A 26588-nucleotide genomic window follows, 5' to 3' on the forward strand; every position below is an offset into this window, starting at 1 on the left:
ATAAAGGGCCCTGGCTTTCTCAACACCCAGCTGGAGGCCCCGTACTGACCTCCGAGAGCCCCAGGGATCCAGGGGTAATACCACTTTCTTGTTTAGCAGTTGGCAGGTGGGTAGGTCGGAAGGTGCCAGTTTCAATACTAAAGACCTGATCCTTGCTCACCACTCACCACTTTATGGTTTCCATCAAGACGTGAAAATTCCCCATAACTGAATTAGATGTAAATAAGTCACTGATCAAATAATTCTGATTATACAGAAATCTGATTAGTGTTAGCAGTTTCCTGATAGTAAGCTTTTCTTCCTGCTCTGGATTGGATTTTTTTTTTTTTTTTTTCTTATATCTCCTTGAGTGATAGCAGTGGAAGTTTCCAGGCCTGCATTTAATATACAACTTCTAATTCTTCTCACTGCATATGACCAGGAAGGGTGACCAAAAAAAATTGTGAGTTAATTCTGTAAGTTTCCTTTGGTGTGAATGTATTGTCCAGATTGTTTCTGTACCTTTCACTTTCAGAAGTCATTATTCCAACAGAAGCATGTTAGTATGCTGCAGACTGATTGCTGGAAGTTGTATCCTTTTGATGTACTGAATAATTGACTAGGAAAAAAAAACTTCCATCAGCCACCAATAGAATGTTGAAAGTCAGTATGAGTCCAGCACTGCAGTTTGTAGGGTACTAATGATAGATGACTAATTTATCCCCCCTATTCCAGGCAACAAATATTTATTGAGCACCTGTTTCAGCGAAATACCAAGTAGGTTCTGTGGCAGGGAGGAGGACAGCTCCATTATGGACGCAGGCAGGCAGCTCATGGTTCGGTGTGATGGGTCTCGATATGGGCTACACATTAGGATCACGTGGGAGCTTTTAAAACATAAGGCCTGAGCCCCACTCTCAGAAATTCTCATTCCCTTATTTTGGAGTAAGACCCATGTATCAGTATTTTTTAAAGCTCCTCAAGTGTTTTTGATATGTAACCAGGATGGAGAACCACTATTCTAATACAGGGCCTCTCAGTCACAGCACGATTGGCATTTGGGGCCAGATAATGGATTGTCATGAGGCGCTGTCCTCTGCACTGTGTGTTTAGCAGCATCCCTGGGCTCTCCCCACCAGATGCCATCCCTGCCCTCCCCAACACAAGTTCCGACAACTGTAAATGTCTCCAGACATTGCCAAATGTCCTTTGGGGGATATCATCGCCCCCAATTAAGAACCACTGCTGTCATAGAAGGGATGAGGCATGTTCTATAAATTGTATCTTTCTTGAAAAAGGTCAGCATCTAAGCTGACACTGAGTATTCATCCGTCAGTCTTTTTCTTCTCCCCATAACCATATTTGCCCACTATAAAAACCAACTGGAGAGTTAGATGTGCCATATAGCAGGGGTCCCCCACCTCTAGTATGAGTACCAGTACTAGAGAAAGGAGCTCATGTTTACTATAAAATGAGATGTCGTATTATTAATAGAGTTATGTCCAAGGGAGCACCCAAAGCAACACCTAATCTTACCTTACAATACAGTTAAGTGAAAAGAACACATTGTAAAATAATATATAGACAATAATCCCTTTTGATAAAGAAATATCTAAATATATGCATATCTTTGCATAAAAAATGTTGGAAGAACGTATAGCCAGCTATTCATAGATGGATACTTCAGGTTAGGGGCTGAAAAAGTAAATTTTGCTTATTTCAAAATTACTTAAATGATTATCACTTTTCCAATGAGGAACAGATTTTTTTTTAATTTAAAAAATCCAACATTAAAGGTTAGGTGGTTAGGTTCTAAAAGAGGGAAGCAGCTATGTAGACAAATCAGTGAACTTGCAATGTCAGGCCTGCTGGGTAGAAATTGACTCTGGGTGGGGCAGGGGTGGAAGGAGGGAGTAGGCATGTTCCCCACTGGGGGATGGGGGAATGAGACCACCATCTCTGAAAAGATTAAAAAAAAAAAAAAAAAAAAAAAAAAAAAAAGCTAGCTGGGCAGGTGGCTCACTTGAACCCGGGAGTTGGAGAGGGAGGTGCACAGGGCCAGGCTTTCATCATGAAGGGTAGTGGGTGTTTGGTAGCCAGGCATGGAAGGACATTCCAGCAGGAAGAGTGCACAGGCTGAGGTGTGACAATCTGGACCTCATGATGCAGGCAGGTTTGGAGTTGGAAGAGAGAAAGCTGGAGGGAGAAACAGAGGGGCCGCTAGTTCCTTCAGAGTTGCAGTCACACCTTTCACCTTTCTGTGATCTCCCCACCGTGTCCTGTGTTAGATAGCTGGAGCAGAGTGAGCTTTTCTGCTCATGAGAGAACAACCCCCTTTCTTCCCTCAGCAGGAGAGAATTAAGATCTAACAGGACGTGCTCAGGCTCACATGCCACAGTTTACCGGGGTGCAAGGCGGGAGGAGGTCTTGCTTTCATCTCAGAATTTTTCTCCCTGGCCTTTATTCTTCAGCCAGTGACCCCACAAGGGAAGAAGAGATCATATTTCTTCTTGCAGTTTGTCAGTGTCCCCTTTGCCTTGAGCTTGTAGGTTGCCATCACCCTTTGGGGTGAGATCTGAGGGTTATGCCTGGAAATACCAGCTTCGGTTGAACCAATGAAGTGAAGAGATTCTAAGCTGCAAAAAGACAGTAATAAATGACAGGAGAATGTCTGAGGAATGTCAGTGAATCATGAGAAAATCCATAAGTGTCTGGGACACAGAGAAGTATGTTGCCATTCCAAGGAAAACACCCCACTTTATTGTGGTAGTGTCCCACGTTCTTTGCTATCTCAGCTATTAGGACATCAGGTGCGAAAGATCAAAGATCTCACAGGCAAAAGCAGGAAGAGTGCATGGCCTGTGGTGGTACTCCCTGGTAAACTCCCTTTATGAATATTTCTAGAAACATCAGAGCCAGGCATGGTGGCATGCCTCTGTAATCCCAGCTACTCAGGAGCTGAGGAGGGGAGGAGCACTTGAGGCCCCAAACTTGAGACCAGCTTGGGCAACATAGTGAGATCCCCATCTCTGAAAAGATGAAAAAAAAAAAAATTAGTCGGGCAGGTGGCTCACTTGAGCCCAGGAGTTTGAGGCTGCAGTAAGCTGTGATCATGCCACTGCACTGCAAACTAAGACCTCATCTCTAAAAAAAGGAAAAAGAAAAGAAATTTTCATGTCTCTCTGGTAACTGCTTTCAAGGAGGAAAAGTAAAAACAGTATTCCAGGGGTGATCCTCTACCTTTCAAGTTTCCATAGAAGGCTCTTCATACAAATATCCCTATACCATCCTCTTAGAAAAATAATCTTTCCACCTAGAACTTTGCTTCCTTTGTACAATTAATAGGAATCGATCATCAGAATTGAATGGGGGGGCCGGGGAACAAGCAGAAAACAACTTTATTTGCCAGTATTTTTGAAACACTGCTGAGGAGTATCTTGTTCTTGTAATACCGGCTGTCAAAATAGCATACTGACCACTTCCTTCATCAATAGAAAACAAATCCAAGATTCCAGAGAGTCATTTTTCTATTTTTGTGGTCTCTAGCTTTATTGTAATTATTTATTCTCATCATTGTATGTGAATAAAAACATTTCTCAATTGAAATTAATGACTGAAGGTGGAACAGAAATACAATTTTCAGTGATGTGCTATTCTCCTTTCATTGATTTATTTTATAACATTTTCAATTTTTAATAAATACATTTATATGATTCAAAATCAAAAGTATAAAAGGAGGACATGAGGGACTCTCCCTTTCCCCTCTGTCCCCTGTTTACTTCTTCCTCGACCTGCCAAATAGACGATTGCTGTCCTCGGTTTCTTGTACATCCTCCTGGATTTTTTAGTGCACATAAAAGGCCCTATTTTGGACCTCGCTATTTTGTTTGGCTTTTTCAGTTAGTAGTTTACCTGGGAGTTATTTCTAAATTAGTACATAAGGGATGTTCTTCTACCTTTTTTATGCCTGTATAATCTTCCATCGCGTGGACCTAGTAGTCTGTTTTTAACCAGTCTCTTATCAATGAGCATCCAGACTGCTGCAAAACTTGGGCTCTGACAAACCACATTGTGACTCATATTGTATATATGTCCTTTTGTGCCTGGGCAGGTCTGTCTGTTGGATATGTTCTCGTAGAATGGACAAGCCGGTTCCCCCTGTCCTCCAGATCAACAAACTTGTCAGGTCTGTTCTGGGAGCTCAGTGGCCACCTTATTATTAACATGAAGTGTCATGGTACATTTTATTGACAGTAAAGCTAGATCCCACCACCCCCCAAGTTTGGATGCCAAGCAGAGAATTCACCTCTCCCAGAGGCAGCAGGGACTGCATTTCTTCCCAGAGAATGGCAAACCAGGAAGATACTGCATTGCCTTTGAAATGGGGATGGAAAACAGGGGCATTTGCCAATTCTGCAATCATAAACTAATCTGAAGTCTGGTATACTTTCTTACTAGTTAATTGTCTTAGGGACAGCCAGAGAAAGCATTAGGGGGCATATCACTCATTCAGATCATGGTAGTCTACAGGTCAATTCCAAGATCCACCTGCTTTTTGGATTGGCCAAATAGAACTATGCTATTGGGGTTTGGGGTGAGAATTAGGATACCATTCTTTATCGTCCCCTTAGATTAGACTGCTCTCTCATATCTAGCTTTTCTCTAGATTTTCAAACTTCTTATCGCTCAAAGCATTTGCAGGTCTAGGGCTTCCCGTGTAGGGGCCCAGTTACTGCCAGCTGAAGGGGTATCCCCTACTTCCCCTTTTCCCTTCGGATCAAAGTTGAAAACCCCATTGGTAGAAATCATCTCTCTGCACTCTGGGAAAAGTGAAACTACGTAAGTCCTCATCTGCAATTTCTCCTACCACACTCCAACATCTCAGTAGAAGATTACTCCTTAACAGCCTCACGACCTTATGTACCCAGCTCCCTTAGCATAATGTTGAACAAATCTGGGCTCTTATGTCACATAAGCCCCAATAAAGGAACTTCCTACCCCTTGCCATCTGACCACAACCTCAGCATTTTCCCTTGGATCCCCTGCTGGAGAGGTTACAGGGCTGCCCCAGCCTGCTCCCCATGTCTGGGACCACCCAGCCCATCCTGGTGGATTGACTCATCGCATGGAAAAGGAAACCCATCCAAGTCCTTGCTCAGAGCACTCTGGCATCTCCTCCCCAGCCTCTTTCACAGCTCTCTATGAATAAATTAAATCCGAATAATACATTCAGATTTGCCTAGAACCTTTAGGAGAGATCCATCCATTTCCAGCTTTTCCTCTTGGACACCAACAGACAGACATTTTCATTGGTCTTGTGCTAGTCTCTGGCTTTTCTTCTGTCGTTAACCCTAAATCATCCCATTCCTGTCCATTCAGCCTGGGGCTATCTTAGCCCCTTTTGGCTGCTATATCAAAACACTTTAAACTGCATGGCTTATAAACAACAAATTTCTCACAGCTGTGGAGGCTGGGAAGTCCAAGACTAAAGTGCTTATGGATCTGATGTCTGATGAAGGCCTGCTTCCTGTTCATAGATGGCACCCTCTAGCAGTGTCTTCACGTCGTGGGAGGGGCAAGGCAGTTCTCTGGGGCCTCTTCTATAAGGACACTAATCCCATTCGTGAGTGCTCCACCCTCATGACCTAATCACCTCCTGAAGACACCCCACCTTGTAATAGCATCACATTGGTGATTATTTTTCAACATATGGATTCTTGGGTCAAGGGACACCAAACATTCAAACCACGCACTGCTACCCTTTGTTTCGGCTGCAAATCCTATGGCAGCTTAACCCTGCTGTCTGCTCACCTCATTAACATGAACATAGACATCATGGACACATTTAGCTCACCCGGATCGGGCTGTGCAGGCACCGTGCTAGCTGTAGCCTGAGATAAAGATGTCTCATTGTATCCCATTCCATTAGTGCCATGATTAGAGGATCCATTTCAGGAGGAATTTTCTACTTTTTAGGGCAGAGAGAGGCCAGTTTCCTCTTTATGGTAAATATAATATAATTGAGCCATAGCCTAGGTATGGGCAAAAATAAGACCAAGATGCAGGCAGCAATTGCAGATGACTTGTTAAACCAAAGAAAGCTCACCGATCACATGGCATATTCAGAGGGTTCTGGCCTCACTCAACTCCAGTGCCCATATCACATTCCTGAGAGACTGCATGCTACAAGTGCATAGCCTCTCAGGAACACTCAGGAATGTGATGTGGGGGTACTGGAATTGAGGGATTCCTGGGGTACTTAGCCAAACAAGACCACAGCCACCCACAAGGGGCCCATTTTTCATTTATGCCTAACTACTCTTTGAGTTCATATGGTTCTAAAAACTTCACTCCCAAATCTTTTTCCTCACAGACCACTGCAGTAACCAAAGAAGGATGGTTGCAAGTGGTTTGAACTAGGGCGGGGTTTGAGACAGATTTAGGACATGGCAAAATGAACAGAACTTAGGTATTCACTCAGTCAACATATATAAATAAATAAATATAAATATATATAAATAAATATAAATATATAAATAAATGTGTGTGTGTGTGTGTGTGTGTGTGTATAAAATCCGTGTTGTGAGCCAAGCCCTGTCCTGGATGGCTGGGGTAAATTAGGGCATACAGCCACAGTGGTCTCTGTCTTCATTAGCTTTAGTGTCGGGGGAAGATGAATTTGATGTAGGTATATGAATGGAGGATTCAGAATTACCTCCTGGTTTCTATTAAGTTGGTGCAAAATTGCGGTTTTTGCCATTACTTTTATAGTCAATAGAGTGCTGTTACTAAGGTAAGAGGTGGAGGGAAAGGAGTTTGGAGCTTGGGCTGGGGCTGCGTAACCATCAGGAAAACAGTGTTTTGAAGTAAGAGGAAGAAGCAAAGCAACATTTCCTCACTAGACGCCCCTGGCACAGGTGGGCGAGTCAGAGCTCAGGGGAACATCCCAGGAAGCTGTGCTGCATGGCTGCTCAGGAGATCTGATGGGCACTCTGGGATGTGGGGAGCCACATGGCCTGCTGCAGCCAGGTCACTAGAGGTGGGCATGGCGCCTCCACCGGTCAGCAGGGTAGGCAGAAAAGAAGGCGGTGTAAAGTGGGGAGTGCTGGGACAGACCAGCACGTTCTGGGCATGTCTGTGTGTCCATCCTCATCCCTGACCTTGTGACCTTCTGGGAGCAATGGCCTCAGCTCCACTTTATAGAAGAGGAATACATAATTTTCTCTTTACCCTTCACAGTTCCCAGTTGGGACAGACCCCTGTAACCTAAGACAGATTAACAGGAGGAAAACAAAGGTTTAGAAACACGTATACATGATGTGATGTAGACACAGGAGATAGCCAGAGAAATGAGTGAATCTCAAAGAGGTGGCTTTGACTTCAGACTTGAATACCATGGTCCAGTGAAACAGAGAAAGAAGGGTGTGGGGAAGGCCAGTTATGAGGAGATGCCCAGAAAAAGCACTTTAAACAAGAGTAACATTTGTTATGCAAACTTAAGTCAGTGTCTTCTAGATTGATGATAGTCTCTAGGGATTCAGTCATTCCTCTCTCTGGTACAGAGAGGAACCACCCTTACAAATGGAGATTTCCTTTGTAAATGTAAATTTAATTTTCCTTACACAACGGTAACTTCTGTTGTCAGAGGTTCTTCCTGTGTCTGTGGTTTCTCAAAATAATCAGCTCAAAATATTCTTTATGCAAAAGAGGCATATTGCAAGGTGGCATATGCTAGTCTCTTACAACTCCTGCCTTCTGAGTCTCTCCCAGGTTTCCCTCCTGTCCAGCCCCCATCCTTTCAGGAAAGGGAATTTGGGGGAGATAGTTCCCAGCCTTAGGTGGGACAGTAGTGCTACGCTGTAAGCATAGAATCTACCACAGGCACTCATTCCTGGAGGCAGTTTTGATGCCTCACCATGCTCATGAGTCTTAGGAAGGGATATAGCAAGTTGATCTGGGAAGGATCCAGGCTAAAGATTAAATCTGGAAAGGCTATGATCCAATGCAGAGATGGTAAAATGAGGGAAGGAGAGCTGGGGAAAGAGTACAGATGAAGAAAGGAAGAAAGTCCAGACCAGGTGGGAAAGGGGAGAAGGTACCAACAAAGATGGAAAGTGAGTGACCAGAGGGGTCCAGAGAAACAGGGAGAGTGGAGTCTTGAAGCCAAACAAGGGAATGATGAGTAGTAAGCAAGGGGCCTGTGCTCCTGAGAGCTCCGGGAAGAGAGAAATGCATGGTGGACCTGGGATATGGAGCCCACTGAAGAACTTAGCACCACCGGATTCATGTGTGTGGAAACAGAAGCCAGTCGGAGTGAGCTGAGAGCGTGGGAGAAGAGGAATGCAGGTGGTGAGCTAAATAGCTAGAAAAGTTTGGCTGTGATGCTGGGGAGGAGTGGGCAGTTTCCTCTCCTGGGGAGAGGAGGAGAGGCATTTTCAGTGAAAGTTGGGGAGAAGTCTTGCTTCCTAATAAAAATGGAAGGTTCGTGCTCATGTGTATTCTAAAGCTGTATGCTTACTTTCATCTACGTCTCAACTCTGTGCTAGGAAAAGATGCTTGGGAAAGAATGCAAAAGACATAGGTCTTATCCCAAAGGGTTTTTGTCTCCTCTAGGAGGCATGTAAAGGTCTCTGCAGTAGGGGTGGAGTGACCCTTAAAAAGGGCCCTGTGTGACTTGGAAGGAAGCTGGGATGTGCCCAGTGAGGTGAGGTTCTGAGAAGGGAGGCAGTATCTGAGCTGGGTTTTGAAAAAGAGCTAAAAAGTCTCTAGGCAGAGGTACATGAAAAGGGACAGAGGGGCGGGGCCTCAGGATCTTCTGGGTATTACAATAAATGCCCCTAGGTACACTAATTGAACCACTTTCACAAAGGCGCCTGCTCTGGGCAGACACTGAGGGGAAGGGTGGAGCCCCAGCATACGTCTGCCCCCATCATTCCTTCCCCATGGATAAAAGCCCCTGTTGGGGGCACAGCTATACAGACTGGCCCTGTTGGGTTTGGGGCACATGAACACTTTCAGACACCCCTGAAATCATCCCATATAGCTTAATGGGATCAGAAAACCCGTATCTCTATATTCTGTGGGCAGAGGGGGAGGACCAGAGGAGAACTGTAAAAGCCAGAGGGGATTTGTTTGACCCTCAGGAGGATTTACCTGGGCACGTGCTCTGAAAGCCAAGCAGTTCTGGAAGGAAAAGCAATGAATCATTTATGATTGTTTTCACTTTGTATTCATTAAAGACCTCTGCACTATTATTATGGAACCTTAATTGGCTTGGCACTGGGCACTGCCTCTCCCAGTCCCTGCTCCTCCCTTTGCCATCAGAAATTCCTGGAGCGAGCGGGAGAGAGGACCCTGCCTGGAACAGGCAGCTGGGCTAGAATCCACCCGGAAGATCAAATGAAATGCAGTCGCTTTTTTTTTTTTCTTCTCTCTGATCATATATTAATAAATGTATCTCGTTGGGTTTTAACTCTGCTCCCCACGAGCTGCTCCAAGCTTCTGCATCTCTTAGTCCCCTTTGCTTCCTCAGCCTCCAGAGAACTTTCCATCAGCTGTCCCTCACCCGGCCTTGCAGACGCAGTGACTTCACGCGTAACAGTGTGCAGCCTTTGTTCCAAGTGCCATGTTGGGCACTCAACCAGCAACAATATGCGGGTTACCTGATTTACTTCTTTTAATACACTTCAGTGTAATTATAACTGCATAAAAGAGAGGACAAATTGGCAACTAATCACAATGTTAATTTGGCAATGTTTTATCATATTGTGGAAGCACAATTTCCTCTCTAATTGTATTGGGGGGACACAGTTATCTATGGTTCAGCTTACTGAGGGATTCTTGAAAATGGAAATGAAACACACAAGAGACAGAGAAATCAGCTCTCCTCCCTGTAAATATTCCTTTATTTGCGTGTGTTTTGCAGCCTCCTTAAAAAAGCTAACTCGCTTATTCAGGCCTAATTAATGGAATGCCACAGAATGCGTAATTAGGCTGTGACAGCTTCAGCTGATGGATGGATTTGCCTTTGGAAACTGGAGATACCCCCAGATAAAAGGGCTGAACGCTTCCCTTTCAGAATCTGACGGGCTGTGCGTGCCTCACCACCATCCCTGCTGAGAATGCGACCGTGGTTCCTGGAAAATGCCCCAGTCCTGGGTGCCAAGAGGCCTTCCTCACTTTCCTCTGTGTGATGTGTATCTGCAGCCTGATCGGTGCCATGGCACAGACACCCTCAGTCATCATCCTCATCAGGTAAGCCATCGCCACAGCCCCACCTCTCCTCCTTTCCACCTAGTGTTCATCTGCAGGCCTCCCAGGGACCAGAGCTTCAGACAACATAGGAATCTCTCGAGCCAGGTGAGCTAGGGCCACAGCAAGGAGCGCAGCTTCTCTAGGCTGCTGGGAATCAATTATGTCTGATAGGGACCTCCCACCAAGAGAAGAAGGCAGGGCATGGGGGAGAAGACAGCACTTTCATGTTCTCCCAGAAATAGACCTGCAGGCAATTTTGAAAAGGATCCTGCATCGAGCCTTACAGGATGCAGCCTTGTTGGAGGAAAATGAAAATGGCATCAGTGCCCAGCCCCCACCACCCTGCCACTGCTTAGCCATATGAACGTGGGCACTTCCCCCTAGACTTGCTTCTGAATCTGTAGCTGGGGGTGATATGACCGATCCTGCCTGCCTCCTGCAGTGGAGCAGGACCCACTGAGACCTGAGACCATGTGTGTGCAAACTCAGTAGAGATGTGACGGGTTATTGTGCAGCATGGCTCATGGCAGGTGAGCAGTGACCATTCTTGTACAAAGAGGTTGTTGGAGAGAGCCAACCAAAATTCTGTTGTTACCTGTCTCTGGAGACCTGTCCTGGAGACAGATGAGATACCTCAAAGATGAGCCATTAGTAATATTCTGAGTAACTTTTATCATTTGCAGAGTTACCTAGATTTGTGTTGGAAACCTAGAAGTGAACTAACACATAGCCTGCCGTTCATCTGAATCAGGGGAAGGCCCGCTACACAAAGTCTCATCAGCTGGGCGTGGTGGCTCACGCCTATAATCCCAGCACTTTGGGAGGCTGAGGCGGGAGGATTGCTTGAGCCCAGGAGGTGGAAGTTGCAGTGAGCTGAGGTCATGCCACTGCACTCCAGCCTGGGAAACAGAGCAAGACTCTGTCTCAGGAAAAAAAAAAGAAAAGACAGACTTGCCTTCTTGGGATGCAGTTATCTAAGTGAACAGATTCAATAGCAAGGGCTGGAAATAAAAGTAGGAATGAAACACATGGAAGTACCCAGTGACCACGCACCTCACCTCTACTTTGTTTAGCTTCTCTCTTCGCCACCAGATTTCCTCATCTTTGTTATGAATTCCAAGGAAGAGGATTTTTACAAGTGCTAATGTTACCTAGAACATCATTAGCAAGGCCTTTTGAATGTGCAGAGCATTAAGGGTACAATAGCAAATTGCCATTTTGTACTTAACTACGTTTGAAAAATAAATTCTAAAAATTGACACCCAGTGCTTACAAGGCTGTATCAAAACTGACAAAATCACAAATTGCTGGTGGCATGGGAAAAGGCTATCACTCCTTTCAAAAAAGCAATATGGCAATGTGAGTCAAGAGCCATAAAATATTCAGACCTTTTATTCAGTAACCCTGCCCCTTGCCATTTTCTTTAAAAGTACTTCTCTACAAGAAAAAAAGAGAAAGAGCTCAATGCAGACAGATTTTTATTACAACGTTAACTATAATAGCAGAAAACCCTGAATTGGAATAGTGAGTTAAATTATGGCACTGCAGCTCCATGGAATAATGAAAATTCTTAAGAATGTGAAAGTGTTTATGAAATGAACTATTGAATTTAAAACTATTTAGAGAAGATGATTATGTATAATATGCATTTGGACAAAACCCATCAGATCTCATATATAGGTTTTAGGTGGCTGCCTTACAAGTAGTTTATTTTTCATTATTAGACGTTCTTGTGAAGTTATATTGTGATATTCATACACTAAAGGCACCGAGAAGCATGAAAAATGACTAGTCTCTTATTTGCTTGCCCCATGACTCCTCTGCAAAAACCCAGCCTCTAGACACTCACTAGTGGTGACTACCAAACATGGAAAGTTTGTTGAAATTCTTAATCACTTCCAAATCTCAGCTTGATAAACAGCTCTTGGAGCTTTGCTGGAAATATTTGATTCCCTCTAAATTAATCAGCAACAGATGGCCTAAATGACCTAGGCTTATAACTCCACGCTGTGCTGGAAGCACACGCTATGCATTGTGCATGTTGAGAGGTCCAAGACACAGCTTTATTCCATCACCTTCCTAGTCTGATTTGCCGTCACAGATGTCTCAGGCTGGCACAAGAACACAGATGTGCACCAGCCCTTGCCCCATCCCGGAAGAATGGACCCACTGTCATGCCAAACAGGACCATCCCACCAACAACAGTGCTCAGAACATCTGGAAGCGAGGTTAAAAGCTGATGCTCAGCCCCTCTTAGGTCCCACACTGGGCTCCGAGAGTAATTGGGTGGTGTTCTCAAGGTCACCCAGCTAGTACATTTAAAGCTAAGACTCCCTCCCCAGTGTTGTCCAGAGTTTTCAATAGTGTTCGCACAGAGCCCTCCATTTCTTCATAACTCAAGCCAAGAAGGATTATTCTTCTCATAGGAACCAGTTTCCCAACAGGATATGAAGGGAGATCTTAGCACCTTGCTCACTTTGTTCCTAGTGACATGATAGCTGAAAGGAAATCAAATTTCAGGTGATAAATATTCTAACTCATTATACCAGCGTGCTTTCTTGATAAGGAGAATTTGCCTCTATTTATGTGTCTTTCAAGTCAATGCTTTCAAATGAAAGTGCAAAAGCCGGAGCCGTGGAGATGATAATAGCTTTGAAGAACTTGGATTTTGTAACGTGCACATTCTAAAGAGTACTGACTGTGTTTCTGTCCAGAGACACTGGACTCATCATGAACGTTTTACAGGTGTCTAACTCAATCAGCCAGAGTCACGTCCGCATCACTTAATGAAAGTCGTGACCTGCTGCCCTGGGATGACTTACCTGTACTGTATTCTTTCTAATTGAGAAGAGATGTGTTTTCCCTGAAAATCTTAGAAACGGGGGCAAAGATTGTAAAAACTCCAGTGTCTTCATCCATTCAGGCTCCTATAACAAAATACCTAGACTCAGGGGCTTCCAAACAACAGGAATTTATTTCTCTCAGTTCTGGAAACTGGGGCGTTTAAGATCAAGGTGCAAGCAGATGTGCTGTCTGGTGAGGGCTGGCTTCCTGGTTCAGAGATGTGCCTTGCTGCCATGCCGTCACTTAGAAGGGGTGAGGTAACTCTGGGGCATCCTTTTTAAGGGCACTGGTCGTATTCACAAGAGCAAGAGTCTTTATGACCTAATAATCGTCTTTCAAAGGCCCCACCATTACCTTAGGGGTTAAGTTTTAATGTGTGAATTTGGGGAGGACACATCCTTTTTGGATTGTCACTGGGTTTGTCATGCCAAGAAACCAAAGATATGCCCACCTGAGGCTCAAGCCAAGTGGTAGCTCGTTGGATAGATATCATTGGATGGCTGGATGAATGACCCCTGAGATCATTTAAGAATATTATTCTAGCCAAGTCCATAGATAGGTTAATATCCTGTGTACTGGATATCCTGTTGGTAACTTTGTTATTAACGTTTATTTTCTACGGAATTGGTTTCTAGGCCCTCCTTGCATCTCATGGGTCGCTCAGTCACACTGAAATGCTCCTGGGTGTTTCTAAAGGCTCAGCCACACTGGACTGGTTCTACACCTAGCCAGGTCCTTCCAGGGAGCATAGAAGTGTGATTTCTTTCCCCTCTCCCCTGGGGACTCATGATAGCAACAGATAAGAGGAAGGTTCTTTGCCACTGGTGCTCAGGATGACCTGAAGCACATATGCATGTGGTCAGTCAGCTATCTTCCCCATCACATGCCTTCACCACCAAGCCAAGAAAGGGCTACCCACCCACCCACTTACACTGTCACTTAGCACATGCTGGGCACCACACATGGTGCTAGGGTTGAGGTCATGATGATAAACAAGACACAAATAGTCTTTGGCCTCAGGACAGAAGACAAGCATTGAAGAAATACCAGTTGCAAGAGTAAGAGGTATTACAGAGGAGACTGTGTTATCAGCTATGTGGACCCATCTATCTGAAATTGGTCAATGTTTCCAAACTTCTTTCTACTCTCCCATCCCAGAAAATGTTACACTCTGGAAATGTTCTAGAAAATGTATAGAAGACCATTCTAAGGGACTGTTCTGAGGAAACCAAGGCCAGGGAGATTGGATCACTTTGAAACAACCGTAATTATATGAAGGTACCTTTCCAATTTAAAAGGTGCTTGTATTAGGGTTCTCTAGAGGGACAGAACTAATAGGAGATATAGATATATGTAGATATATGTTAAGTATTAACTCACATGATAACAACATCCCACAATAGGTCATCAGCCAGCTGAGGTGCAAGGAAAGCCAGTCAGGGTCCCAAACTGAAGAACTAGGAGTCCAATGTTCGAAGGCAGGAATGGTCCAGCACGGGAGAAAGATGTAGGTTGGAAGGCTAGGCCCATCTGGTATTTTCATGTTTTTCTGCCTGCTTTATATTCTAGCTGTGCTGGCAGCTGATTAGACGGTGCCTTCCCAGATTGAGGCTGCGTCTAATTTTCCCAGCCCACTGACTCAAATGTTAATCTCCTGTGGCAACACCCTCACCAACACACCCAGGATCAATACTTTACATCCTTCAATCAAGTTGACACCCAATATTAACCATCACAGTGCTGAAACATGCTAAGTGGATTATTTCCCAAATGGTCCATCCAAGGTGTCCAACCATGCTAACCTGGTGGATTTCACAAAATGACTAGAGAATGGTAAAGGTGCTCATGGTTTCAGCCTGTTTGTGAAGCATACGGGGAATTATTTTCTCAGTTGATGTTTTCCCCCCCAATACATGTACCCCACCAACTTAAGATGCTTCCTGATCTCAGCAAAACCAACATGTCTTTAAAGGTAGGCTTTATGACCACATTTACATTCTGTCCTTCGAATGACAAGATTAGCTCCAGTTATTAAAAAACACTGTTAAATTCCTAAACTTATCTTGGCACCACAGTTGCAGTTATTTTTCAGACTTTAGGCAGGGACAAAGAAAAGGCACTATTAGTAATTTTCTAAAGAGCTCTGATGGACAGCAGCAAATGACTCTGGGGTCTGTTAATTACAGGGGAGTGATAAGAATCTGTTTTTTTTTTTTTCTTTTTCTCTTCATCTCTTTGCACGTAGGACAGTCAGCCCTGAGCTCAAGTCTTACGCTTTGGGAGTTCTTTTTCTCCTCCTTCGTTTGTTGGGTACGTATTATCTCTTTATTTCCTCAATAATGAATTGGATGCTTATTACTAGGTGAGTAAATATCAGTGAAATTATCCCATTTCCTAGGTCTATCTCTTTTTTCTTTGAAGTTTAATTATTAGTAAATAAGAAATGTTAAGTCTCAAAATTTGAGTCAGAGATAAACTCAGACACTGCCTGTATATCACAAAGTTCTCCTTTATACCAACTCTTATCTTCATGCCACCCTGGAGGAAAAGTGATGGCACCAAAGGGGAAAAAAATCTGGTGGTGTAATTTGGCATCTTCATTAAGCAAGCCATGAGCAGCTTGTGAAATGCTTCATTTATGGGGCCGCCAGCTGGGAGAGAGAGGCGTTCTCACAATGCCTTGAAAATGGAAACTTCGCATCCTTTAAATTTTCCAAACTGAGTTTGTTTACCTTGAATTTCTGGGATGGGGCAAATGTGACCTTCATGCTAGAGGGCCCACGTTTCAAGATTTGGCATGGGAAGAAAGAATGAAGTCTAACCCTCTTTTTTTTTTTTTTTTTTTTTTTTTTTGAGACAGAGTCTTGCTCTATCACCCAGGCTGGAGTGCAGTGGCCGGATCTCAGCTCACTGCAAGCTCTGCCACCCGGGTTCATGCCATTCTCCTGCCTCAGCCTTCCAAGTAGCTGGGACTACAGGCGCCCGCCACCTCGCTCGGCTAGTTTTTTGTATTTTTTTTTTTTTTTTAGTAGAGACAGGGTTTCACCATGTTAGCCAGGATGGTCTCGATCTCCTGACCTCGTGATCCGCCCGTCTCGGCCTCCCAAAGTGCTGGGATTACAGGCTTGAGCCACCACGCCCGGCCTAACCCTCTCATTTTTAAGATAGCCAAAACGAAGATGAGATAGTCCATGGTTCACCCAAGGTCCTTCCTGTGCACTGGCTGGGCTAAAGCTGGGCCTGGCTCCCAGCTATGCCTGCTTTTCTCTTGCCATACCATACTGTTGCTTTATGAGCATTCTTTTGTTAAGGCCAAAATCAATATAACTTTTTTCCTTGAATAATAGGACAGTCACCTTCCCCAGTGGGCTTTAAATGGCATCTGAATGTAGAAAGGAAAACAACCATGACCTGTATTTTTAGAGTAGAAATAAAATTCCTCATTCCAAATATATAATTGTGGATAAGCACAAATACCTAGCTATAGAAATGTTTGTAAAAGTGGAAAATTGGCAGCAACCCAAAAGCCCAACAGTAGGCAATTAGTTAAATCAGTTATGGTCTATAATCACAGTAGGATTTATGTTCCCGTTTAAAATTCTGGAAAGAAAAATATAGACTTAGAAAGGGCATGTGATATATGGAAGGGGAAAAAAAAAGAGGTCTGTAATGTAATAAAATAGGAAAATATTGCAAAAGATATTAAAAATGTATCAGCTATTATCTTTGAGTAATAAGGTTATATTTTCTAAATTTGTTTTAAAGTTTTGAACAAAATGTCTGTCACTTTATAAGATTAATTTTTATATATCGATATATGAAAGCAAAATATTAACCTTTAGATTCATTAAGGTCCTCCCTGGGGAACGGCAAATACATAGCATATGTCTCTCCTCACCTCCCTTCTCTGTCTATAGCAAAAACCAATCTGTGATCATTCCCTCTGTGCCTGGTAGAAGACCTCAGAATACTCTCAACCACTAACAATCCATGTTTCTTGGTATATACATGCGAACTCAAATGGCATTGTCTTATGTCTGGGTCATGGAAAATAGAAGTGCTCTAGGTGGGAAGATGCCTCAATTAAAACAAGTTCAGCGCTAATTCAAAGTAAAGCATTTGGGCCTTCCTGGGAAGCTGTAGTAGCATGCAGAAATACCAAGGCAGAGTTATGATCGTGCTGATTTTTTCCTATCAGTGGGAGGGTGCAATCTGCATACATCATTACACCCCTACTCTCAAGGCAGTGTGGGGTGGATCGATAGGTGGATGTGTAATATAAACTGGCACATTGGGACCCTTATTTCTGCAAATGGTAAAGCCATTCCACATATGCATTTTTGTTCAAGAAGCTAATGTTTATTGACAACCTATTGTGAAAACCTATTGTGTTCTAAGCCATGAACCATCCCCAGGTAAGTGACCTCAGCTCTGCCCTTATGAGTCCTCTGGGGCTGGCCAGGGAAGCTAAGAGCCCAGCCTTCTAATCTGTGGAGTTGCTATGGAGATCTCTGCACCTCTAGACAGATACTAAGGACTCAACACAACTGGCAAAACATTTTTTTGATAGCACAAGATGAAAAACAATTTGCAAGCTATTTCTGAAAAGTTAATGAAAATTACAGGACAGTTGAAAGCGAAAGTGAACATTATGAGGCATATGATACTGTTAAAATCATCATACACTGCTGTAAAGCAGTTTCACTATCTGTACGTCTGCCCCAGGAATAATCAACCAGGTATCACCTAGAATAGTGTTTTTCAACTTCTGCAACTGTAATCTAGAGCAAGAGATGACAAGTTTTGCATTATGGCCCAGTACACACATGCCTATGCCTAGATACAGCTGAAACCAAAAAAATCATGAAAAAATACTCTAATAGGTATGACACATTCTGACATTTTCTATGCTAGTCTATTACATGCTTTTAAAAAAGTTGGTCATGACCCACTATTTGATTTTATTGCCCATTATGAGTCTTAAATTAAAAACTGGAAAACCCTGCTCTAGAAGACTATGACACAGCTTCATCTTTTAATTAAAAGCAGCTCATCGAAGAAGTCTTAGCATTTGGCCTAATTCCCTTTCTTGCAGGACCCAGTAAGATTAACCACCATTATTGTTAATGAAAGGCCAGCAAAGACATCAGATCCTGTGACATTCTCAACTTTTGTGCTGGCCTAGCAAGGGTAATGAGGATACAATGGGGACATCACAGGTTAGTGTGACAAGATTCAAGTTGGCACAGGTGTAACAGGAATATGTAGAAGGGACTCCTAATCTTGCCTCGGGATGGGAGCAGTGGGTTTGGACAGGATGTGATGTCTACGCTCAGCCCTGGGGAAGGAGTAAGAGTCATACAGATGAGCAGGGAAAAGGACTTAAGGGGTCAAAACCTGGGGATGAACAAAGGTCCTAGCATGTTTGGGGGCTGCAGAAGGCCCAGAATGGGGGGAAAAGGGGGACAGCAGAAGATGGAGCTGGAGAAGGTAGTGGATGAGGGACTTGGTCAGGAAGGGCTTCTGCCCTGTTGCTGCATTTGACCTTTATCTCGGGAGGCTGAGGCAGAAGAATCCCTTGAACCCAGGAGGCAAATGAAAGTTGTTGATGGGCTTTAACCAGAGAGTGACAGGATCCATTGTGTATTTTAGAAAGGGCATGTCTGCCATGTGGAGAATGAGAACATGGCTGAAGAAGTTGCTGCTGTAATGAAGTGAATGACGGAGGCTCGTGCTGAGATGGTCTCGCAGGATGGGGAGACGGTAGGGTTGAGAAATAAAAGGAGGAAACTGCATTATTCTCTGAGTTTCCACTGGAAACATAAGGACTGGAAGGGCCACCCACAGTGCCCACTCCTAAGAAAGACTTGGATCATGTGGTGAACAGAGGAATTATTTATTGAGACAGGAAGAAAGGATGTGGAGCAAGTTGGGAGTGGTGTAGACCAGCGCTGTCCAATGGAACGTTCTGTGATGATGGAAATGTTCTCTGTCTGTACCACAGGTGCTGTTGCACACTTGAAATGTGGCTTCTGTAGCCTACTTATTTTTATTTGTTGTCACGTAAGTAGCCAGAGGTGGCCAGTGTCTGCCATACTGAACAATAAGGGGGCCATCTTTGATGCACCACCCTCATGGATCAGAGTGAGGAAGTGGGATGGGGGCACAGGAAGACCCTCTTTCCAGACACTTGGGTGTACGTGAATAGGGCAGGAGCTAGAAATGAATGTGAGATTTGTCTCCCTTGTTGCTTTACATGCCAACGGCAAGGAGTTGGTAGAAAGGGCCAGGGCAGGGCCTGCAGAGGCACTGGTCAGTGGGGCACTGGGAGTGGCCCCAGCACCCTGGAATAGAAGCAGAAGCATGGCAGGAGAGTGGAGCAAAGAAGCTGAGGATGATGATCAAAGTAGGGCTGAGATGGGAGAAAGGAGAGAGGACAAAGATACAGAAATTGTAAAAACTAGTTGTAATAAATAATGGCAAAAGAGAACTGGAAGCTGTGGCCAAAGCCTCATTGTCTGACTTCGAGATTATGGAAGTGGAGCAGTTCTGACCAATGACAAAGCCCAGGGTGTTGCTGGCCAGAGACGAACAGGGGTCAACAGCCTGCATGTTGCGAGTGAGTTAATGAAAGGCTCACATGGACAAGTTTATGTTGAGTAGGGGAGGAAGACACTGAGCTGGAGAAGGGTCAGTGAATTCAGAGTAAACTGAATGATCTACTCATAGCAGAATTCCTGGTATAATTGAGTCCATCCTCCTTTATTCTTCTGCAGTTGTCTTGGCTGCTCCTTTTCTCTCCCGGCTGTGGGCAAACTCTCTGCTCCTGAGTTGGTCTAGAATCTTGTTCCTGGGGCCTACTGCTTGCCAGGGTGTTACACCAAATTAAATTAGTGGAAACAAACATGCATGGAGACTCTTCCACATCCAAGGTGCTGTCTAGGGGCTGCTCGGGGTGTACAGAGAAGTAGGTGCTAATATCCTGCCTCTGGTGGCTCCAGTAGGAGAACGAAGCAAGTGTGGGGAAGGTGTGGGGTTAGAAGAGTCATAGAGGGCCTTGATTTTCAAGGGGAGAAATTATACTTGGCTGAGTAGTCGCCAGTGTGGAGCAAATGGGGGCTTCAGGTGGGAGAGTGAATATACATTCAGAATTCTGTTTTAGGTAGAGCAGCTGGTGAGCAGGGCATGAGGTTTAACAGGATGCAGGATAACCCACCAAAAGCATTGAAGTGAGAAACTGACCACCAGCGAAGCAGTGGGGTTGAAAGGCAAAGACAGAGCCACATAGTGAGACAGCATCTATTGAGGCCCCCCAACCCAACTGACCTAAGTAAAAGCAAAAGAGAAGCAACAAAGCTCAAGATGAGGCTGAGGTTTGGAGCCCCTGGGACTGGGGCTATGGAGAAGCCTTTAATAGAATAAGAGATACAATAGATCAAGTGTCTCGGAGTATCGTTAGGGACAGGCTTAGCTTCCACAATACCACCACAAACTCTCCACACACTAACCCCGCCTCTTAATTTTCCAGTGTGCCTGCCTGGCCAGAAGTGTGGGGAAGGCCCTCGGGGTACATTTCTGTAGGCAGGGGTCATTCCTGAGCAGACCGTCCTTGGTCTGGGGTGATCTGTGAATTACTCTAGAAAAGTACATCCTAGACACTCCTGATGTGGCTTGTCAGACATTTGTTGAGTTCCTGCTGTGAGCATCATCTTGCATATGATGAAGTTTATAGGCAAGTGGAGAAATGAATGTGTTAAATGCTGCTTTGGAAGAAGTAAGCACAGCATGCCCAGGGGCCCCAGGTGAGAGATGAGAGGGAGTGAGATACGGCGGTGTGATGCATGGAAGACCCCTTTCACTTGCCTATGCTTTTAATTGTTCATTTGGCGAACATATGTTAGGTGCCAGCCATGTGTCCTGGCTGTGTCAGCAGTGTACTTCACCTCCTGATGTACCTGCACCCCCCATGATCTGCCTCCCTTACCTGCGCTGAGGTGACCTCCAGTATTTACCGTGGGCCCTCTACAGTCAGTCACACCTGCTCTTGAGCCTAGCTCTGCCTTTCCTGACCATGTGGCAGATTATTTAAGCTCCCTGGGCCTTAGCAACTTTAACAAGGGGTCCAGGAATGAAAGGAGAACATAGTAGCTCCTCCAGACTCTCCAGTTTAAGAAAAGTAAAAGTCAGGTGTCACTGGAAAACAGCCCAGATTCTTTCTTGACATTGCTGAAGCAGAGAACTCATTAATCCTTCCAGGAGAATACACTTTTCAGCATCTCCCTTTCTAGCTGGTGCTGGACATAACAGTAATTCCACCAGGTTGAATAGAGATTCCATGGTGAATTCAAGTCTTGGCAGGTAAGCCGGAGAGAAACAGATATCTTTTTAAATGTAAATGACCATAATTTTCAGCTTCCATTTTGTCCCATAAAGGAATTTGAACTTATTTTTCTTACAAAAGCCTTTCAGTTCACCTTTTAAGTTTAGACTAAGGAATATAAATAGGCCTAGCCTTTTCAACTAAGAGAGTAAGTTAAATAGCCAAGTTATCAGGCCCTGAGGTTTAATCTCTGTTAATAGATTTCAGAAAAACAGAGACTGTTCTTAAACAGTGCAGCAATTTATGCATTGAAATATATACAGCTTCAATTTAAGCCAGAGTGTAATAGATTTAGTCCTTTTAATAGTCCCTGTAATAGCAGGGAACAGCATTGAGCCTGCACATATCCTCCTCAGCACACGGTGGGTTACCTGTTAACACCTGCTTCATCCACAAGTTCCTGCCTAGAGGATTTAGGGAGAAGAGAAGATTATAAAAAGAGAGAACTGCTCTTGCAGGCTTTAGGGAAGAGAGCATTTCTTCAGAAGACACAGTTACTAAAGATATACCACCATCATCAAGCTCCCTTGTAACTAAGGACTCCACAGAGTGAAGGTGCTCAAAACCAGAGGGACACTGAAGTACACCTGGCCCCCCTTGGCCTCCCTTCTGGATGCACCTGATTATCCTCCAAAACTGACTTATGATGTGGAGATTTTTTTATTTTATTTTTTTTTGAGACGGAGTCTCAGTCTGTCACCCAGGCTGGAGTGCGGTGGTGTGATCTTGGCTCACTGCAACCTCCGCCTCCCAGGTTCAGGCGATTCTCCTGCCTCGGCCTCCAGAGCAGATGTGGAGAATTCTTGCCAGTGGAGGTTATTCACTGAATCACAGCTTGAAAGGTTTTCTGCAACTCTTTCTCTAGAGATGGTGAACTTAAGAGAGGACGGATTTTCATTTACCCAAAAGAGTTCAGGACAAAAGCCAAGCAGCAGCAAGGGAAGCAGATTTTTGGAGCGCCCACCCTGTGAGAGCTTTCTCAAATGGCGTCCCACTGATTCTTACAAAAGCTCTGCCTGAAGGTATGATTGTGCCCATTGTATAAACAGCGAAACTGAGATTCACTAAAGTTGTGTGAATCACACAGTTCCCAAGTGGCGGAATTAGAATTCAAAATCAGCTGTCTCTGGTTCATAAATTTGCATTTCCTCCCCGTCACCAAAACTCCAGATGTGAACTCCCTGTCTGACCAAAGCCTACAACGATGACAACTCCGTGTCTCTTCCTGCTGACAAGCACAGTGTCTGCCATTACTGCCTCAGGTGTCCAGCGAAATACGGAGTTTGTTTACAGAACAAGTCTCCCAGCCTTCTCTATGTATTAGGAACCCCAGAGAAGGAAGGGCTGCCTGCTTTGCAAAGATCAAACCCCCTGTGTGTTTCACCCTCTGCACACTTCAAAACCAGGCTTCTACAAGCCAGTTACTCCAGGAGCTTAGCAAAAGGGTAAATAAAATGTTCTCTGTATCCCTGGAAATCCCCAATAAGAGCTCTAAAGTCTTCTCAAATCACCAAACTCTGAATTAGAAGGAAGGAGATTACTGCGTTTGGAGTTTTGAAATATCAAACCTGGAACAAATAATCTCTCTCACTCTCAGTTTATTTGTATGTGAAATAAGGTGGGGCAGGGGAGTGGTTATGGAGGGGATGCATAATGGATTAGAGCACTCTATACAGTCCTGGGTGGGGAGAATTAATGATACTACTTATCATGACAGTTGCCACACTCACACTGTAGCAGTCTCCCATTTGTCTATGGGGAACCAACTCCTTGCAGGGACTGCCTGAGTTTTTGTTTGGTCCAACTGAGTGACAGACATATAAGGATGCAGGGCTGGGCATGAAAATGAGTCACCAAGATGGGACTCCCTTCTGTGACTCATCAGGTGAGTTCCAGAATGGCAGAGGCCTCTAACAAAAAAGATGCAATCAGTTTGTCTCTGGTATTCTCCGCACACCTGCAATAGGGCCTGATAGCTAGAGATCCCCTTTGGGAAAGAATTTTAGGTGAATATAAAGGAAAAGATGAATTTGATGGAAAAGAAAGCCAATATTTTCACCATTCAGAAGTATAAAAGGAATGTCACAAAGGTTATACTTAAGGTAGTAACCTAGAGTTTATTCAAAAATACCACCCCAAATCCCCTATCTAACATGAATAAGGTGGCAAAAGTTCTGGTTACATGGAAAGATCAGACGCTTGCAAAACACTCACACACACACCTCATTTGTGTAGTGTTTACTTAGCCCTTACCAAGCAGGTGTTATTAGCTCCATTTTAAAGAAGAAACAGACATTGAAAGATCAAGTGACTTTCTCCAGGGCTTTTGGCACCTTGAAAGTTCTTTCCTGTCAGTTGGGCGCGGTAACTCACGCCTGTAATCCCAGCACTTTGGGAGGCCAAGGCGGGCGGATCACAAGGTCAAGAGATCGAGACCATCCTGGTCAGCACAGTGAAACCCCATCTCTACTAAAAATACAAAAATTAGCTGGGCGTGGTGGCATGCACCTGTAGTCCCAGCTACTCGGGAGGCTGAGGCAGGAGAATCACTTGAACCGCGGGAGGCGGAGGTTGCAGTGAGCCAAGATCGTGCCCACTGCACTCCCACCAGCCTGGCCACAGAGCGAGACCTCCGTCTCAAAAAAAAAAAAAGTTATATTTCATCTCCCCCTAGCTGTGAAGCACCTCTCCTAAAATTACTGAGGGGCAGAGCATAGCATGAAAAACTTCGGTAGTTGTTTTTTTTTTTTTTTTTTTTTTGGAGACAGGATCCCATTCTGTCCCCTAGACTGGAATGCCATGGTGTGATCATGGCTCACTGCAGCCTGGAACTCCTGGGCTCAAGCGATCCTCCTATCAGCCTCCTGAGTACTTAGCTTTCACATTGCTGTTTAAAGGTTTTGTCATCTGGTAGTGGAGCTTGACAATAGACAAGATAAAATTGCCGTCTTTATCACATGGAGGTATGCCCTACTTGAAAGACAACCAAATATTATAAAAATTCTCACTCAGGTACATGAATGAGTTACATAGTGGTATTTTAGAGGGATATTTTGGTTTTAACAAATATTAACGAATGATTCCTTTATGTTGCAAATTTCCTTCGATGTGCTTAAAATAAGACCTGATTTGCACCGACCTGAATTTGTATCCAAGTATCCATGCATTATAGAGCAAGGGACACCTACCTGTACCCTCAGTTCCTTCCCACAGCAAAGCGTTTACTAAAGGCGTCCTCTCTAACCTTGGCTCACCATCGCCAGGTGATGGGTGGTTAGAACAAAGTGAAATGACCTCAAGAAAGGTCACAAGGAAGGAGGAGCATTTGGGAGCTAATCACAATATAATGATTATGCCCCATGCAGAGATAGGAAGGTGAATGGATTTGCTTTGCCCTGCTGTGCCACAGAAACAGGCCACATTAGTTCCATTTATCTCTAGGTCTATCTGTAATACAAACTGACTCCAGATCTTCATTTTTTACATAAATAATGTGGCATGTGGCTTAGTTTCTATTATGCGGTTGCCATGGCAGTTCCTCCAGTTGGCTCTTTTTCAGTGAAATGAAAAAAGGCACTTGTTAGGGGGCAGGGAAAATGCACAGGGTTGGTGGGGAAGGGCTCAGACACCTGGGCAGCCTTTGGGATCACAGGGAATGCTAGGAATGTGAGCTTCCATTCGGCAGGACCACAGCCCGACCTAGCAGCCGGAAAGAAGGAAGCAGGTTGTGTGGGATTTTGAGCTTGGAGCTTATTTATTAAATCGAGCTGCTTGGGAAGTTTAATGAGGTTTCAACCAGAAATCTTCTCGGGGCTTCTCTTTGGGGTAACAAGCAGTGGAGGTGGAGAGTTCCTAGGAGAAGTACAGAGGCACCTGGGCCGAGAGCGCCTAGAGCTCTGCCAAGCTCGTTAGCACTGATAGGATAACACGGCCCTTCTCTCACCCGATTCCAGGCCTGTCATTAAAACCAGGGGAAGGGCTGCTTCCTTCATTAAACCTTCCCTCTCTCCCTGACTGCCTTTGGAGGCCCCACAGAACAGAGGTGCTGCTGTGCTTATCATGCATGTGCTGTTATTCTGGCGATCATGGATGGACTTCAGGGGCCTATGAACCCCCTGAAATACGGGTTTGATTTTATGGGTAGGTGTATTTTTCAGGGCTATGGGTCTAGATCTCATCAAAATCTCAGAGGGACCTTCCTTAATACAAAATGAAATTCAGATGCTCTAGGACTGGCTCTGCAAGGAACACTCTGGATAGAGGTACATGGGCCCTGGGATTTTAGAGTTGGCCACACCTAGTTCCAGAGATCACTTCCTCCTTCTGCAGTCTGTCACTGAAGATGGTTGGCACTTTATTCTGTCCTCAAAGTGACAGTTTTTTTTGAACAGTTAATTTGTATTAGTGACTCATCTATGACTTTCCCGTAGTACAGATAACACTCTCCCCCTGCACTCAGAATCACCTGGGAATGTTAAAGGGCTGAGGACTGTGCTGCACACCAAATGCTCCGATTTCATTGGTCTGGGATGGGACACCCTGGATGATGATTGTCATGGGCAGCCAGGTCTGATAACTCAGGGCTAACAGCAGGCAGAGGAACAGGGAACTGAAGTAAGGAAGGGGAAGGGTTTTCATCTCATCGGCCATTTTTGGTGACTGGTTGTAGGTACCGGAAACGCTCTACCGTGAGGGTTTCAAAACTGGTTACCAACTCATTCTGAGCTGGGAATATTCTTACCCACTGGTAATATACAGGGGAAGGGAAGTTGTCAGTATATATGCAGATATTTTCCGTTTTAAACTTTATGTGTATACGCACAGATGCACTTAAGCCCAACTTGTGGTCCCTGCACTCAAGAGCACACACAGCCCTAAAAGCCCCATGCAGCTGCTGCTTTGCAGTTCCCTCAATGAGAATGCACTGCTTTCACTGACACTGAGAATGTTTCCCTTCAAGGAAGACTGTCTTGGCCTTCTCAGGCTCTCAGCAGAGGATGATGATGATAATAGCAGCCGTCACTCACTTTACATGGTAAAGTGGCACAGTACACACTGTTCTAGATGCTTTTTTTTTTTTTTTTTTGAAATGGAGTCTCGCTCTGTTGCCCAGGCTGAAGTGCAGTGGCAT

At 44.5% G+C, this 26588-nt stretch overlaps 1 protein-coding gene across 7 annotated transcripts in view; it reads left to right on the forward strand.

The window, feature by feature from the left end:
* The window catches only part of SLCO3A1 (solute carrier organic anion transporter family member 3A1), a 319916-nt gene that overhangs the window by 283153 nt on the left and 10175 nt on the right, over window positions 1-26588 (forward strand). For all 7 annotated transcript variants that reach the window (XM_017891361.1, XM_017891359.1, XM_017891363.1 and 4 more), the window contains 2 exons: window positions 10058-10233; window positions 15323-15387. In XM_017891361.1, the coding sequence (XP_017746850.1) occupies window positions 10058-10233; window positions 15323-15387 (241 nt within the window). The remainder of the gene's footprint in view (window positions 1-10057; window positions 10234-15322; window positions 15388-26588) is intronic.

This window comes from Rhinopithecus bieti, unplaced genomic scaffold (genome assembly GCF_001698545.2).
Source record: "Rhinopithecus bieti isolate Rb0 unplaced genomic scaffold, ASM169854v2 scaffold_20798, whole genome shotgun sequence".
Lineage (NCBI taxonomy): Eukaryota > Metazoa > Chordata > Mammalia > Primates > Cercopithecidae > Rhinopithecus > Rhinopithecus bieti.